Below are 17,227 nucleotides of genomic sequence, written 5' to 3'. Positions count from 1 at the left end.
TGATGATATTGCCACACTTTGTTTTGCCGATGATATGTCAATTATCAATTCTAACATTACTCTCCACAACAAAAGACTCAAGAAAATTAACAGATGGTTCAAACAAATATTCCTATAAATTAATCCATCCAAATCAGTTACAACTTCACTCCCTAAACCAAACGAGGCCTTGATTAACAATACCAAAATTCCAAACCAAGAAAACCAAAGAATCCTCGGAGGATATCTTTTTGAATCTAAATTATTTAAGGAAGAACTAGAAAAAAGGAAACATAAGATGATGAATATCCTTAACATCCTCCCAATTAATCTGATTCAACCATATAATCTCAAACAAGTAGTCACATCTAAAACCTTATCCCAAATTACACATCTTGCACGCAGTAATTCAATAAGCCAATCCCAAAATACCATAAGAAATGTAAAAACTTTGAAGTATGGACTGATGGATCTAAAACTGAACAAGGAACTGGATTTGGTATTATACTACAGTCCAAAAATATAACAACTAGACACAAATTCAAACTTGACCCAATCCATAGCAATAACTTAGCTGAACTACTAAGTATTGTCTACACTCTCCGATTATTACCAACAAAATCAAAAGCAAAAATCTACACAGACAGCGAAATAAGTATCAATTTGCTATCAAATCCTAAATACCGAGAACCATTTCTCCCCCTTAAAACTGAATTTGAATTCCTCAAGAAATCTAAAAACCTACAAATCACCATCATCAAAGTTAAAGGCCACCAAAATAGTGGTAACATTCACGTAGACAAATTAGCCAAAAAGGGATGCACATCAGGAAAATTGATAATTCCTCACAGACAACTTACCCAAAACCAAATTATCCTCAAATCCAATAACCACTGGATTCCAGATATTGCAACATTCATCAAGAACAAACAACTTCAGAAATGGAATGAATCAATAACTTTGAAGAGCAGGAATAAGTTTAACCCTTCTTGCATCTTCCCAACAACATTCAATTTCATGAAGTCAAAGAATATCTCTCCCCAACAAAAATATGCAATCTGGAGAAACATGCACAATGTTCACATGAAAACATTTAAACAACAAACTCACACCGGCCCCAGATGTAATTGCACCGGAACTATTGAACATTATTCCACACGTTGTCCATATCTCAACCAATCTCGAGGCACTCCAAAGTCTGAGTTTGAAATGTACTTTAACATCACAACATATCACTAATACAATAATTTCCTCAATACTAGTGTACTACCTGCGTGTTGACATCACATGAGTCGTTTCCACATGTTGTCATCATATATTTATCGTATATGAGTGAAATTTAACATTTTCGCTGGGACCTTGTATCATTTTTGAACTTGTAAAATTCAATCCAAAAAATTTTCTTTCGAGCTAAAATTCACTCACCATGAGGAGAGCTTACCGTTTCATACTTAGTTGACAATTAATGAAATAAACACCATCAATACATCCTAGTGGTTGATGTAGAAGGTGTATTACAAGATTCATGTCTTGAGAATGACCATGTCTCTCACAATGGCAACTAATCTATATAATTGCCTCTGTTGTGATCATGGTCATCACTAAGTGTCAAAACTCTCACTATACGCTCTTTGTGATGTCTACAACATGTATCGTCAATTTCAAGTTCAATTTCAAATCATGTTACTGACAGTGTCCCTCCTCCTGGGGTGACAAAATTTTTCGCTGGTGGTATATAGTTGACCAATTATAGGGATGCTCCACGGTCCGAGGAGTGTCTCCCAACCTCTCATATTTCATTTATATATCATTCATGAGTACTACTATCATTGAGGGATTATGAGGCATGTTTGCATGTCTGCATCAATTTTTTTAATATATCAACCTGAGGGCTATGAAATTTACCGTCGCACAAGTTCCAGCGAAAACGTGAAATTTTTTTCTTTCTTGTGAACGACATATCAGAACAAATAACCGAGCAAGATCCTATCGTTATAGATCCTAAGACAACTAAATATGTTGTTTATTTGAAAATTACAAATTTTTGGGATCACTGAATGGGCGATATTCCCAACCCAACAACCAAAACAGGAAACTAAACATTTAGAAACTCCTCAACTCAAAATTGAACAAACTGGTCAACCCAAAAACAAAACTAATTCAATCTCAATCTACTCGGACAGCAATATCTCATTCTCATTTGTTAAATTTATTCTAAAAAGATTTGAATCAGTTATAGAACACTGGTACATCCCAGACAGCAAGACCAACACTCTCAATTTAGTCATTCAAAATGCCGAAAACAAATACTAAAGAAACTTAATTCACCAACCATGACAGAAAAAACACAAACAAAATATTTCGCCTCACCAATGATTTTTACATCATCTCCAACAACATTAATAGCCAAAGAAAAATCAATTTCGAACATCCAAACTCTCATCAAGTACTCAATCAATCAAAAGAAATGTAGAATTGAATAAATGTGCCTAACATTCAATCCACAAGAAACCTTGTACAAACTTAAAATTAACTTTGATTCCAAGAATCCCAACACTGAATTGATTGAACAAGGATTTGAAATTATCAAAAGAAAGCAAGAAACGCATATAGCAAATTGTATACTCCCTGAATCAACAAGTGAACTCGCAATTACCAAAGCTATTAAAACACTATGCAAGAACACAACCATCAAATTCGAAAAAGAGAGACTCAGTATTAAGAAAAAGGTAAAAGATACCTACTCATACCTAATTGTTGAATACAAGCTTAATGACATCAATGAATTGAATAGACTAACCTCAACAAGATTTATTTGCTCCACAGAATTGAAACCAATTTCAAGACAATTCAACCCAAAGTCAACCGCATGAACGTGCGTTTAATAGTTTTACCAGCACCAATGGTGCTAACAATAAACTAATTAGATTTTTTTTCCACGAAAGATAGTTCGACACAGTTTCTAACTTTGCTGAGAACTCTTTGTCGATAGTGAACAGGGTGGCAAGCAGGTTCAGTCAGACCAAAGCCCCTTCATTTGTTTCGATTAAGTCAAGCTCTTCTTTTGGAGGCGGTTTATCTCTGTCTAGAATGATCAGTAATGTGTCCCTTTTCAAAAATTCATTCTCTATCTTTGTGGTGAACTCGAAACATTTGACAAACCACAAAAAAAATCAAAGTGAAATAATAACAAACTTGTGATGAATTGCAGAGTTACCATCATCTCTAGGATCTTATCTGTCACACGATCAACCATGAAACAACTCCCTCTTGTTGCAACTATTCTTCTCATTGCATGTACATTACTTTCATCATCTATCCTCGGTTTCACTTTATCGTTACGTCAGACGAACATTCCCACAATTAATGACATCTCCTCCTACAACACAACTGCAAATATTACGGAAAATATGATCAAGGCCATCGATGCTGGAGTGACTGAAATGGTTCAAACAGCTTCATGGAGAAAGCTCTTCTCTGATTTGAATCTACCTTTCAACATTCCTCAATGTGTGAAAGCAGTTACTTCCTATCCGCTCTCAAATCCATTTGTTGGAATTGACACTTTGAACGTTTGTTATGAGAGACCTACCGATCCATGGCTTGAAATTTACAAACAAGGAGGTGATATGTTGGTTGCAATTCTCAATACTAAATACGTAATCAATTTAAAAACAAAACATTACTTTTTAAACACCACACTCTTGGGCTATTTCGAAACAATGCGAAAAGGTGTTGATTCTGGATTTTGTCACATCATCACAAGTGCTGCCATTAACACCGCAGAGAGAGCTGCAAAAGTACATTTCAATTGTCCAAGTGGAACGTCATCGCTTGCTTTTTTAAGATCCGAACTCGACAACACCAACTCGACTCCATTGTTCAACACGGTGAAAACACTCAATGACTCGAGAGCCATCATTGCAGTCTTTGGAGGAGCTTACTTTGAATCACAAGCGAGAGCTTTCTTCTCAGCGGCTCGACTAATTGTAGTGAATGGTGGTTTTGCAGATATTTGGCCATACATCTTAACGAAACAAGTTCATGCCATGATTGGAGATGCAGTGGATGTTTCAAGTTGGTTAAATAGCAACAAGAATCAATGTCAGAGATGTTTTGTGTCCATCATGGGAGATCCTTATGATTTCTCGAGTTTCACCACCATGAATTATTTGAAAAATTCAGCCCATCAGAGAACAGCATGGAATTTATCATTCATGGTTCTTGTTGCGGCCCTAAATGTGTTGATTGTCTCCATTATTATGTAAAGTAGTAAAGAAGATATACGCAAGTAGCGCTAATATATCTTGCCCCTATTGATATCTCTGTATTTCATGTTTATAAATCACAGAGGCAACTACTTGTCAGAAAAGTGTATAATCTTAATACAAAGAATCATGCTCCTGTATTTGTTTTGTTGTACATTGCAACTATAAATCTGACGCAACAAAATATGAACCCTGATGCAACTCTTTCTTACACAATTGAATCATGTGTTTGGTAGGTAAATCATGACTGTGTCCCTGTTCATACTTTTCAAAGCCCAACAACGCTAGCCCAAAATTTGTTGCAAAAAAAGCTTTACAAGCCATATTGTAATCGTTCCATTCTTCGTTCTTTTGTTTGTTCGCAAGTTCATACAGCCATTCATCATCAGAGACTGACAGTGGTGCACCAATCTCATAAACATTGCTTGATTTGTATGTATTAACTTCATCCACGAAATTAGTAAATCCAACAAATCTTGTATGATAGAGTGATTGAGAAATTTTGGAAATTGTTTCATCACATACAATTCGAAGATGCATTTGAGAGGCATGGTTTGTTAAGTTTGAAATGTTCTCGTAAATAGATCCTAAAATCTTGAAAGACCTAATATCTGCAGTACCCACATTACCACAAAGGCAATGTTGAACGTGAATAGCAAATCTAAATACAATATGATTCGCTGCTAATATTGAATGAGACTTATCGCTGTGCATCCATTTTGCATTTTGCAACTCTCTCAATTTATCACTCAAGTCCATACAGGTTTTGATTGCTTTTTCTTCATGTCTTGATTGATCTCTAGAGGCATTAAATACAATTGAAACACTATCATCATCAACATGTTCCATTAAACTGCTTGTCGATCGAGTTGAAAATTGAATCTTCTCAAATATATCTTTGAGAATTTCAATAATTTCAATTGGCGTTCCATTATCTAAAATCCATTCCAATCCTTGAAATTTAACTTGAATCATTGAAACTTTCTTTTTTTCAAGGTAAAGTGAGAATTTTGAAGCCAAATCAATCTTGTTGCTATTGTAACGTGTACTTGATTGAAGTGTACTATTGCTAGCTGAAGTATGGGAGGGATCTTTTGATTTCACATCTTCCTCTTTTGGAACATCATCTTCTATTTTCATGTAATCATCTTCATCCCCATTCTCAGCCTCAATTTGAAGCAACACATGAGCAGGAATAAAACTCTTGTACAATTCTTGAAGACGTTGAAGCTCAACAATTTTATGCCATGGTGATGCAATGGAACGAGAGAAAATCATTGCAATAGTAATTGAAAGAGAAGTGACAAAAACAGAACTGGCTATATATGCGACCATTACACCAACAGCATCTTCATAAAGTTCGGACGCATAACTAAATGATAAGTTGCTGATATATATCTCTACAAGTCTCATATCATTGATGTGTTGAGTCATATTTCCATGCCAATACAATCCTGAATATAAAGTGAGATTGTTGTAATTTGAAACAATGTATGCTTCCATTGTCAAGCAATATTCACGTGTTTTAGTGTTCAGAACAGTATTGTTGAAGATATCCCAAATCGAGAAAACATCTTTCAATTGCAGATAGTGTTGAAGTAGTGATGCTTTTGCTTGTGTTCGAACAAACAGAAGAAAATTATCAAAAGGCATTGAATGGGACGCTAAGGCTGCACTTCCAATGGCTCGTTTTTGTCCTGTTTGTTTTCAATAATGAATGACCATAACAAACATATTGTTACAGTCGTTAGTATGATAAGAAACCTATCATTCAAAAAACATTGATATTCTTATTAAAACCACTTACCAGTATATTCTTTCATCGCTGTTAAGGTGTTAAAAGCTGATTGAATGGTCATAAATGTCGACTCTGAGCTCAAGCTAGAAACAAGCATCACTGTATCAATCATTTTGGTATTCCAATTTGAGAAGAAATTAAGGGCTTCAATAGTTTGAACAAATTGTAACTTTAAAACTCTAACTCTCAAAGTTGGCAATGTATTAATGAATTCATCAACCAGGTCAAAACTCTTTAGTACTTGTCCAAATAAGGGAGATGATGTCTTGAGTTCATCGATTAACTTGTAACGTTGAGTCATAAAATCATTCAATGCCTTATCAGTTGCATTTCTTCTCTCCATCACAAGATTCAAGTAATCAGTTCCATTTGACCCCAAATACAAGGCAGAAGCTGCTCTCTCCAACTGGCTACAATGCACCAAGTTCGCCATTAGTGTAGTCATGCTTGAAATTTTAGTGATGACCACAGAGGATTGCATATCTGTCACTGACTTATAAACTAAAACACATGCAAATGCAAGTAGAGAGAGAAAGGCAAAGATGACAATCAAAAACAATTTCAGAGAGAGTGGAAGTTTTTCAAGTCGTTCAAAGAGACGGTTCGTTTTCTTGGATTTACGTCGTCGAGATCTTTTGAGAGGAGGTGCTTGGGTCAACTTTGAAGAACAAGATGATGGATGTATTTGGGTCAACTTTGACATTGTTTTGATGAGTGTTTGTTTTTTCTAATATTATTGAGAGAGACCTTTGAGTAGGGGTGGTGATGGTGTCATTCAGTACTTGTTGTCATATTGGAGATACAAGAGTTCAAGAAAACGACGACGATCATAAGATGAACTCTTGTATCTCCAATTTGACCACTTTGGTAGTCGTCATGGAGAAACGTCCTGATGGGGTCGTATCTCTTCAGAGATAATGTGCACTAGTTCATGCCATGAAAGCAACTACAGGTCTACGTGCTGTATCTCCCTTCTTCTTTGCGAAAATTCATTGGAGAGATTATCCTTTGGAGATTGAATCTCGAGCGAATTTAATGATTTTGACTAATGATGGCATGACGTTTTTTTCAACAGAGAATATCTTGATGGACAATTGCAGTCGAAGGAATGTAATATACAATTCAATGCACTCGTCGTTGAAAGAATATGTTCATCCCGAAGGAACGGAAGTTTTCATAACAGAGTCTTCAACCCTTTCTGTTGTTGCCATAAAGCATAAACTAATTCCACAAACGTTGTATTATACTTGTGTATTCAAATGATCATCATGATGAAAAGGTGAACAGCATCACCACCAACAAGAGAAAATAGAGCGCACGAATGACGATGATTTTGTTGAATTTTCAAAAAAAAATTTTAATTGGAATTAAAAAAAATTATTTAACGATTTTTCCCAAAAATTTCACACAACAACTGAAACCAATAATGGAACCGGCAACCACGGCACTAGAAGCAACAACAACAACTGAAACCAATAATGGAAGCCTTCTTCCTGCGGATGAACAAACAGTTCCGCAACAACAACGACCATCATTCGCCAAAGAAAGCGAAGAAAAAGCCTTTAATGAAATTTTGGAGCTCGTCGAAAAGGACCGACCCCAAATGACTCGCTATCAAGAATATTATGTTTTTGAAGCAGAACCTAATTATCATTGTTTAGTAAGATATCTTCGGGCTCGTGATTTTGATGTGAAAAAATCATATGACCTTTTAAAGAGCACTCTCCAATGGCTTGAAGAGTTTAAACCCTATTTGATAACGGCTACCAAGATGACAAAGGAAGCAGCGACTGGAAAAATATTTTGTCGTGGATTTGATAAATTCAATCGACCAGTCATTTACATGAGTCCAGGAAGAGAGAATACCTACGATGGAGAAGGAAATATTCAACTATTGGTATACTCGCTGTTCACTGCTGTAGCAAGAATGTCTCCTGGTGTGTCACAAATGACATGGGTATGCAATTTTGAAGGCTACACAATGAAGGTATGTTGTGAATTGAATTGTTTAAAATTTTTCAATTCTTACAACTTGAGATTATTCTGCATGATCATGTCTATATATCTTGCTCCTCCAATACTACTTTTTTGCACACTTTAATTATTATTTTTATTATCACCATAAATGTAATAATCGCCACATGTAGAATGCACCATCCATCAGCGTTTGTAAACAAACAGTATCCATTCTGAGTAGCCATTTTCCAGAGAGATTAGGTGTTGCTCTAATTGTAAATCCTCCCAGAGTATTTTCATGGTTTTGGAAATTAATTAGTCCATTCATACCTCCAGTGACCAAAGAAAAAATCAAATTTTGCTATTCGTCCAAGAAGGAAGAAGTGATCGAATTCTTTTCACCCTATTTCACATTAGACATGCTTCCAAAAGATTTTTATGGAAATTTTGATAATACTTTCAACGAATCAGTTTGGAAAGAAGAGAAGAAAATTGATGATGCCAGACTTGAAAGAATTTCTCACATTATTGACACTTCTGAACTTTATAATGTAAGAAAATAAAATCTCATTCAATAAAAAACACAAAAAAATGTCATCATCTCATACTACCATTAATTTGTTTTCCGTTCCTCGAGTTGGAGTTTCCACCTTCATCATACGAAAGATCAATGGAGTGGATTGTGTATTGGTTGGAAAGAGAAAAGGCTCTCATGGAGAAGGATGTTATCAATTACCGGGAGGACACTTGGATTATGGTGAAACATGGGAAGAGTGCTGTAAGCGAGAGGTCAAAGAGGGTGAGTCATTTTGAAGTTCGAATTCATATTGATACATTATCGGGATCATTATTCCTTGTGTGTACAATTTATTATGACTATTATTTTTTTAATTAATGATTTTTTATTTCACAATATACGCGGATGATGAAAATTTATGAAATTCGTGTTGATTTAAAAACTGTTGACTTGTCGTATTGCCATTCCGAATTAAAGAGACGAATTTGGATGTGAATAATATTTCATTTATCACCTGTACCAATGATTTATTTGAGAAAGAACAACGTCACTATGTTACCATCTTTTTACGATCCTTCACACCCGACAATGAGCAACAAGCAGAATTATTGGAACCAAACAAGTGCGAGGGATGGCAATGGATTGAAATTGAAAAATTGAAGGAACTCGATCATTTATTCCTTCCACTTGAAACCTTTCTCAAATCGAACTCTGTATCAAAGATTCTTCCTTGAAGAAATGAATTTGGTTTAAAACATGATTAAGGTTGACAATTTGAAATTTTGTTATCAATTATTTATTTGATTCACAAGAGATGAGACAATATTGTCCATTAATTGTGACATAATGCTTTATTAAACCCAAGTTCCTCATATGGCTAAACCAATTAATACTTATTGTACGCTTGGAAAGGTGGAACTTTTGGTTCTTGAATTGGAGCAGCCAAACAATCTACAATACCATCCAAAAATTTCAAATAGTCCAAAACTTTCCTCAATTCCTCAGCCATATATTCTGCAATGCCTTCACCAATCATAATATCGACTGGGTCTTGAACATTCATGAAACAAGGTAATTCGTACTTTAGAATGACTTTTCCATAGTCTCTCCACCAAAAGTACAAATTCTTTGTTTGCCACAAGTAACCGAAACGATAGGCTGTTGGATTAAAGTTCCAACCAATAATCACTTCAGGATCTCTCACTCTAAAATTCTTAATGCGATGATCCACTACGAGCTGTGCATCTTGAATGACTTTCTTTGCCAAATTCTTGTGAAGTTCTTCACCGGCCGAATCAGATTTGTGTTTGGAAGTTTCCATCAGATGGTACTGCAACTTGGACGGTTGAGTCTCCATTTTCATACCAAACCACGAATCAGCCAAAATGTTCAATTCACTCCATGTATCCCATCCCTCTAAAAGAGAAATACCTGATCGCTTGTATAAATTTGAAGGTTGTGTTCCATTGACCTTTCCAAAGATTAGATATTTGGTTTGATCGAGCATTGCTTGAACCGTCAGTAAATTGAATTGTGATCGAATGGAATTGTCAAATATGAACGAACGTGAACAATCATCCAAAGTTTTCAATAGAGCTTGTTCATGATCGGATTCCTCTAAGTGAGGATTCCATGCAATTCTCATTGTGACCATATCATTTAGCCAATAACCATATTCCCATCCTGAAGAGAAGATCACTTGCCCGTCCAGTGCAATACCAGTTTTTGCAGTTTGTTTGGCAATGAGCCTCATGTCATGCAATCTCCGATCTATAATAATAGGATGGAAAGGATGAAGAAAGTGATGATCAATCTTGATGAATGGTTCAACATGTATTTTTTGAATGATGTTTTTCACATCATCGTTCCACCGCGGAGTTAGTAGTCATGTGAAATAATGATCCTTATTCACAAGAAATAAACCTTCTCAAAGCACAAGTCAATCTTTCAATGCTTTCCACAAAATCCTCATCAAGAAATAAATTGCAAAGAATGAAATCAATCAGTTGTTGTAATCGTTGCCTAAAATTGGAGACAAACTCTTGTGGAGTTTCTTCAGAAGAGTGATATTGCATTATTTTGACGACAAAGATGTGAAAGGCTGCTTCCGCAATGAACTCTCGATCCTGCTGCAACTTTTCTGAAGCATATTTTAGGGCTGAACTACTTCTTGCGATGGCTTCCCGTACAATGGTCCTGTCGTTTTTATAATCATCACAAGCATATAAAAGTGCATCTCCATTCGATTTCACAGCCTCTAATACAAGTTCTCGATCTTTCTTTAAATCATCAGATGCATGTTTGAGAGCATGACCACAAGATTTGACTGCTTCGAAAACAATTTCTCGGTCTTTCTTTAAGTCATCAGAAGCATACTCTAGAGCGTATCCACCATGCTTCATTTTCACAACTTGTAATACGAATTCTCTATCTTTTTTGAAATCGTCACAAGCATAACGAAGTGCATGACCTGTTGAATTCGTTGCTGCTAATACAATTTCTCTATCTTTTTTTAAATCTTCATGAGCATATCGAAGAGAATGACCATAAGATTTGACTGCTTTTAACACTATCTCTCTATCTTTTTTAAAATCATCACACACATATTCAAGAGGATCGCCTTTCGTATTCATTGTAAACCGACATGCACCAAAATGAGAGACCGCCTCCAACACAATCTGTCGATCGTTTTTACATTCTTTTGAAGCAAATCGAAGAGCATCTCCATTCGTTTTCACTGCTGCTAACACAATTTCTCAATCCTCCCTTAATTCTTTGCTTGCATACTCAAGAGCATGGCCAGAAGACTTGACCGCTTCCAAAACAATTTCTCTATCTTTTTGAAAATGTTTGTAAACACTCTCCAAGACATCACCATGTGATCTCACCACTTCTAAAATAATTTCTCTGTCATTTCTCTGTAAATCTTCATAAATATATCGCAACACATCACCATGTGATTTCACTGCTTGCAATACAATCTCTCTGTCTCTCATGAAAACATGAGGAGCATAGCGCAATGCTTCACCATTTGATTTTACAGCCTCCCACACAATTGTTCTGTCTCTCTTTAAATCCTCAGAAGCGTACTGAAGTGCATCGCCATGTGCTTTCACTGCTTCCAAAACAACTTGTCGATCTTTTTTAAGATCCTCGTGTACATATTTAAGAACTCTTGCATGCAGAGGAACCACTTGTTGGACAAATGCTTTTTCTTTCTTCAATTGATCGGAAGCATATCGTAAAGCTTCTCCCCATGATGTTTTTAATGCAGCCGTGACCAATTCTTTATCTTTTTTCAAAGGCTTGGAAGCATGTTTGACCACCAGTTCAGCACCCATCCATTTGGTTTCTGTGACAAGAAAACATTACCATGTCCAGGTTTTGGCAACTTATCTGCACAGTTTGGTAATTCCAATCCAATGAATTGAGAAACAACCAATGGTTTGTTTCCGCTACCGATTTTGTCAGAACGAACTTGTCTTGTGAATGAGCTACCAGCTCCATTGCATACAATGACCATATGGGCAGAGACAGACACAGTTTGATCTCCTTCCTTATACTCTACACCCTCAACAAGGCCTGGAGTTTTTTCGATCAATCCAGTGACAACTCTTTGTATCATCTTAGCTCTGAAAGCGTTTGTGATCATAATTAGTTGACATAAGTTTAAGATTGGAAATTCCGTTATTATACTTACCCATCTTTCTCACAAGCTCTTCTCAAATTCATGATAAATCTACCATAGTGGAATGCTCTTCCTTCAACTTGTGGATAAGGTAAATGGACAGTTTCATCCCTATAGAAAACTTGATACCCCTTAACAATTGAACTTTCATCATGAATCGTTTGTGATTTTTCAATATGGCAGGAATTTGCTCGAGTATGGAATCGACATGATCACGATCAAAACGCCTTTCGTTCAACTGATGTATCCACTGATTCTCCACACCATTGAACATTATTCTGTATTTCAATCTGGAAAAAGCCTTTTCATTGAAATAGGATAACAGTTGAAACACACCCTTCGCCTGAGTGGTCGTTGAAAAGGTTCTCTCCATTGTGGCCAGCGATGATGTCGCTGCATATAGCCGTCGTCCATGATGATTGCAAGTACCGTAAGGCCTTCTTGGAGTTCCCTTCCATATCAAGAGAGAAGTTTGAATTGAGTTCGTGTGAGAAATACAGTGAATCCCTCGTTGCATTGTTTTTAAAATCCACCAAAAACTGGATTCGGGACTTGATTGGAAATCTTTCAAGTTTTGATGGAACCACGTGTGTGAATTAGTTGTTTGGAGTTTTTAACATGCTGGTAAATGATCTGTTTCGTTATTGGTTGAATTATTTGTGGTGTCCTTTGATTCTGGTACTTTTTCCTTTGCGACTATGCGAATAAATTTGTCTTTGGTTTCAAGTTGGGAACTCTTAAACAATTCAATGCAGTCGTTCAAGTCTTGATCGTTACAAATATACATTTCTCCAAACATTGGGTCGAAATACGTGAATTCGAGTTCTCTGTTCAATAAATCTGTGAAAACAGATCTCACTTGTTCCTTAAAAGAGTACAATGAACGTTCAACAATATTGATCCTTGCAGCTCGTTTCTTTTCATTCTCAAGCTTGACAACAATTCTTTCAGGTGTCACTGATTGGTCGTGTGAAGGGCTTGACAAGGTGCTGGACATTTCACAACATTTTGTTTTTTGACCATTTTGTGATGCGTTTTCAGAAATTGTCGCAAATTTTTCAGACACTGTGGTCTGTGGTGGATGTGTCACAGAACAGTCTCCAGAGAGAGTTTCAGACATCGAACAAGACTTGTCATTGGACTCATTGCTCAACCCTAATGGACTCTCTTCGTCGATAATGTTCGATGGAATGTATTCTTCTTGCAAACGTATTTCGTCCATTGTTTCAATAGTTGTCACAAAATCCTCATCACTGAACAACTTGTACGAAAACCAATTCGTAAGTTGTACTAATCTTTGACTTAAACGAAGAGTTTGTTGTGGGTCTTTAGAACGAGGTTGTTTCTCAAAAGCAACAATTCTCTGTGCTGCTTTGAAAACGAAACATCGATCATTCTGAAGCTCCTTGGAAGCATATTGTAAAGCATTGCTCGATCTTGTAATTGTTTCCATCATAATTTCTCTATCTTTTCTTAATTCACTAAAAGCATATTTTAGAGCGTTTCCATTCGATTTTACAGCCGCTAATACCACTTCTCTATCTTTTCTTAAATGATGAGAGGCGTATTGAAGTGCATCTCCGTTTGATTTCACTGCTTGAAGCACAATTTCTCGATCTTTCTTGAAATCATCAGAAACAAAACGAAGAGCATTGCCATTACTTTTCACAACCTCGAAAATAATTGCTTGACTATAGGTTTTCTCAGCCTCAAAAACCACCTCTCTATCACTCTTTAAAGTATCAGAAACGTATTTCAATGCATCACCTTTTGATGCCACAACTTGCAAAACAAAATATTTGTCTTGCTTACAGTCATTAGAAGCATATTGAAATGCTTTTTCATAATCCCTCACAGCCTCTAAAATGAGTTCCCTATCATTCTGTAAATTTTCAGAAGCGTATTTGAAAGCTAAACCATTTGACTTTACCGCTTGCAACACAATTTCTCTGTATTTCTTGAGGTCACTATGAGCATTTTGAAGTTCATATCCATTCTTTTTAACTGCTTCAAGTACAATTTCTCGATCCTTCTTAAAATCTTCAATCACGTATTGCAAAGAGCTAATTGATCGAACAGCCGCTAAAACGATATCCCTGTTGCGTTTTAAATGATCAGAAGCAAATTGAAGTGCAGTACCATTACATTTCACAGCTTGCAATACAACTTCTGCATCTTGTTTTAAATGATCAGAAACATATTGCAATGCAGAACCTTTTGATTTCACTGTTTGCAATACAATTTCTCTACTTTTTGCAATATCACCAGAAAGATATTGCAATGCATCACCATTGAATTTCACAGCCTCTAATACAATCTCTCGATCGTTCTTTAAATTATTGGAGGCGTATTGTAATGCTTGACAAATTGTTCTCACTGCTTGCATCATAATTTCCCGGTCGTTTCTTAAATCTGAATGAATATAATCCAGAGATGCGTGAAAATAATGATACTTGGCAACAGCAAAATAGACCATTTCTCTGTCTTTTGAAAAAGTTTCATGAGCATATTGAAGTGCGTTTCCATTCGCTTCCACTGCCTGCAATACAATATCTATATCTTTCTTTAAGTTATCAGAAGCGTATTGGAGAGCAGTATTACTTTTTCTCACTGCTTGTAAAACAATATTTCTATCCTGTCGTAACTCAATAGCAAACTGAAGAGCATTTCCAGAATTTTTCACAGCCATTAACACAATTTCTCGATCTTTCTTTAAATTATCAGAAACATATTGAAGTGTATCTCCATCACATTTTACAGTCTAAAACAATTTCTCTGTCATTCTTAAAATCTTCAATGGCGTATTGTAAAGCCCTACCATTACGTTTCACAGCTTGCAGTACGAATTCACGTTCGTTTTTCAGGCTATCCGATGCGTACTGAAATGCATAACCATAAGATTATTCTACCTAATCCAAAACGATTTCTTTATCGTTTTTTAACTCATGAGAAGCATACTTTAAACCTCGGCCATTTTGTTTCACTGCTTGCAATACAATCTTCCTGTCGTTTCTTAAATCCTCATGAGCATATTCAAGAACGCCATAAAATCCATGAAATCGTGATCTTGTTGCAGCTAAAATAATTTCTCTATCTGTTCGTGGGCATAATTTAATATTCCAGCATTCGCATATGCACTGCTTTCAACACAAATTCCCTATCTTGTTTCAGGTTTTCCGGAGCAAATTGGAATACATTAGCCGATTCTTTTAATGCCTCCAAAAGAAACTCCTGATCGCTTTTCACATTAACGGAAGCATATCGAACAATAATAACTTTTGGCCTCTCTGATGGCTTTCAATATAAATTGTTTGCTGTTTTTCAGATCTGTGGGAAGTATTTTCTCAAAACAAGATAAGCGTTTGAGATAACAATTGCACTTTTGATGATGCATGTAAAAAGAGAACAATATGACGAGAAAGCATTCATTATTAACAAATTGCGAGGAGTCCATGAAAAGAATTCATTGAGCTTCACTCTTCTCATATTCTCCACAAATCTTTTAAAAAAGTTTACAAAATCATGCATCTACCGTCCTTCTTCTTAGTATTCTTATTATCATTCTTGAATCTCTCAGGATGCAATACTGCAGTGATGGCCAAATTGAAACATTCCTTCAAACCAACTTGTGTCTTAGCAGAACATTCACAATAAGCAATACAGTTCACTTCTTTTGCCAATTGTTCTCCCATTTCTTTTGTTATTGGATGAAGACCTTGTTCTTTCAATTTCTTCAGTGTGACATCATGTTCTCTCATGTCAACTTTCAAACCACACAAAATTACTGGAACAGATGGACAATGTTTACGTAATTCTGGCATCCAACGATCCTTAATATTGGTAAAGGAAGAAGGTTGAACCACAGAGAAGCAAGCAATGAAAATTTCAGTACTGCATTTGTTTACATTTGTCCATGTGCGCAGGTGTCATGGTCATTCATGAATGACAAGTGACAAAGTTAGTCACACACATGAAACAATACATCGTTAGTGATTCAACATTTCAATAAATGTACATACTCTGGATAGGAGAGAGGTCGCAAACGACTGTTGTTTGTGTCATGATAAATATTAATATGAGAATAAATGTCATTTGTGATTCAATTTTCCATACAAATGAAATTTTGAAATGTTCCAAAAGTCAAGTTCATAGATTGCCAATTCATGTGATCACAATCAAACTCATAATAAATAATACATACTCGTAACTAGACGTGGTCATCAATACAGAATTGGCATAAGAAAAGAGGAGAGATGGAATTTAACCTTTTGTACTTACTCTTCTTGTCCAGCAGTATCCCACAAACCTAACGAGACTGTATGATTTTCGTACATGACATTGGCGCAATAGTTATCGAAGACAGTTGGCACATATTCTATAAATGGCGATTTGAATGTTTTGTTGTTGGTGGTGGTGGTGATGATGAATCCGTTGTGTGAATGTTAAAAAGGACCGTTATCATCGTGTATCATCACGAGGTCCATACATCATAAAACATCAAATGTCAACATCGAATAATTTTCGACCATCATCATCGACATCATCATCGATAATCCAATATATCATAATATAAAGGTCGACACCACGATGATGAAGGAGATGATACAAGAAGGAATAGAACGTTTCACCACCACACAAAGGATTTACAAATCGTTCCAATTCAAAAGTCACTTTTCAATTTTTACATACCTGTTGGGAACGAGTCTGTACTATAACTAATCAACATGGAGGTCTTACCAACGGCTCCATCTCCCACGACGACACATTTAATATTGGTATCCATAGTGTTGTTGTTTATAAATTCCTAAAAAAATAATTGTTGTTGTTGTTGACAAAAAATTGTTAAATTCAAAGTAACCGAAAAAACGAGTCGAAGATTTTGTGAAGAAGGATCAAAGTAGAAGAAAGAAGACTCAACAACAATCGAGTTGGTTGTTGGTTGGAAAAGGTTTAAAAAATTTTTTTGAGTGATGATTTTGGATTTCAAAGCGTAACAGAGAACTCTGTGATTGACATCTGAA

At 35.8% G+C, this 17,227-nt stretch overlaps 10 protein-coding genes across 10 annotated transcripts; 4 read left to right on the top strand and 6 right to left on the bottom strand.

Annotated features, from left to right (window-relative positions):
- Positions 1–2,462: 2,462 nt before the first annotated feature.
- On the top strand, positions 2,463–2,852 carry FDP41_012478 (uncharacterized protein; the record flags this gene model as incomplete). Its single annotated transcript, XM_044703002.1, has 1 exon — positions 2,463–2,852. One exon carries the CDS (start codon positions 2,463–2,465, stop codon positions 2,850–2,852), a length of 390 nt encoding a protein of 129 aa, XP_044566534.1.
- A 381-nt stretch (positions 2,853–3,233) lies between these two features.
- FDP41_012477 (uncharacterized protein) lies at positions 3,234–4,247 on the top strand (the record flags this gene model as incomplete). The annotated part of the gene is made up of 1 exon (XM_044703001.1): positions 3,234–4,247. The coding sequence occupies one exon, from the start codon at positions 3,234–3,236 to the stop codon at positions 4,245–4,247; it is 1,014 nt and encodes a 337-aa protein (XP_044566533.1).
- A 162-nt stretch (positions 4,248–4,409) lies between these two features.
- Positions 4,410–6,748, bottom strand: FDP41_012476 (uncharacterized protein; the record flags this gene model as incomplete). Its single annotated transcript, XM_044703000.1, has 2 exons — positions 4,410–5,944; positions 6,055–6,748. 2 exons carry the CDS (start codon positions 6,746–6,748, stop codon positions 4,410–4,412), a joined length of 2,229 nt encoding a protein of 742 aa, XP_044566532.1.
- A 723-nt stretch (positions 6,749–7,471) lies between these two features.
- On the top strand, positions 7,472–8,564 carry FDP41_012475 (uncharacterized protein; the record flags this gene model as incomplete). The annotated part of the gene is made up of 2 exons (XM_044702999.1): positions 7,472–8,032; positions 8,193–8,564. 2 exons carry the CDS (start codon positions 7,472–7,474, stop codon positions 8,562–8,564), a joined length of 933 nt encoding a protein of 310 aa, XP_044566531.1.
- A 28-nt stretch (positions 8,565–8,592) lies between these two features.
- FDP41_012474 (uncharacterized protein) lies at positions 8,593–9,252 on the top strand (the record flags this gene model as incomplete). Its single annotated transcript, XM_044702998.1, has 2 exons — positions 8,593–8,800; positions 8,996–9,252. The coding sequence occupies 2 exons, from the start codon at positions 8,593–8,595 to the stop codon at positions 9,250–9,252; spliced, it is 465 nt and encodes a 154-aa protein (XP_044566530.1).
- A 152-nt stretch (positions 9,253–9,404) lies between these two features.
- Positions 9,405–10,271, bottom strand: FDP41_012473 (uncharacterized protein; the record flags this gene model as incomplete). Its single annotated transcript, XM_044702997.1, has 1 exon — positions 9,405–10,271. One exon carries the CDS (start codon positions 10,269–10,271, stop codon positions 9,405–9,407), a length of 867 nt encoding a protein of 288 aa, XP_044566529.1.
- A 151-nt stretch (positions 10,272–10,422) lies between these two features.
- Positions 10,423–11,151, bottom strand: FDP41_012472 (uncharacterized protein; the record flags this gene model as incomplete). The annotated part of the gene is made up of 1 exon (XM_044702996.1): positions 10,423–11,151. One exon carries the CDS (start codon positions 11,149–11,151, stop codon positions 10,423–10,425), a length of 729 nt encoding a protein of 242 aa, XP_044566528.1.
- Positions 11,152–11,274: 123 nt separating this feature from the next.
- FDP41_012471 (uncharacterized protein) lies at positions 11,275–12,250 on the bottom strand (the record flags this gene model as incomplete). Its single annotated transcript, XM_044702995.1, has 3 exons — positions 11,275–11,870; positions 12,017–12,150; positions 12,219–12,250. The coding sequence occupies 3 exons, from the start codon at positions 12,248–12,250 to the stop codon at positions 11,275–11,277; spliced, it is 762 nt and encodes a 253-aa protein (XP_044566527.1).
- Positions 12,251–12,819: 569 nt separating this feature from the next.
- Positions 12,820–14,895, bottom strand: FDP41_012470 (uncharacterized protein; the record flags this gene model as incomplete). The annotated part of the gene is made up of 1 exon (XM_044702994.1): positions 12,820–14,895. One exon carries the CDS (start codon positions 14,893–14,895, stop codon positions 12,820–12,822), a length of 2,076 nt encoding a protein of 691 aa, XP_044566526.1.
- An 823-nt stretch (positions 14,896–15,718) lies between these two features.
- FDP41_012469 (uncharacterized protein) lies at positions 15,719–16,989 on the bottom strand (the record flags this gene model as incomplete). Its single annotated transcript, XM_044702992.1, has 5 exons — positions 15,719–16,097; positions 16,226–16,252; positions 16,408–16,413; positions 16,485–16,581; positions 16,896–16,989. 5 exons carry the CDS (start codon positions 16,987–16,989, stop codon positions 15,719–15,721), a joined length of 603 nt encoding a protein of 200 aa, XP_044566525.1.
- Between the last annotated feature and the right edge of the window lie 238 nt (positions 16,990–17,227).

The sequence above is a fragment of the Naegleria fowleri genome (assembly GCF_008403515.1).
Source record: "Naegleria fowleri strain ATCC 30894 chromosome Unknown tig13, whole genome shotgun sequence".
NCBI lineage: Eukaryota > Heterolobosea > Eutetramitea > Acrasida > Naegleriidae > Naegleria > Naegleria fowleri.
Note: the sequence above shows the minus strand (reverse complement) of the source record. Positions and strands in the feature narration are given on the sequence as shown.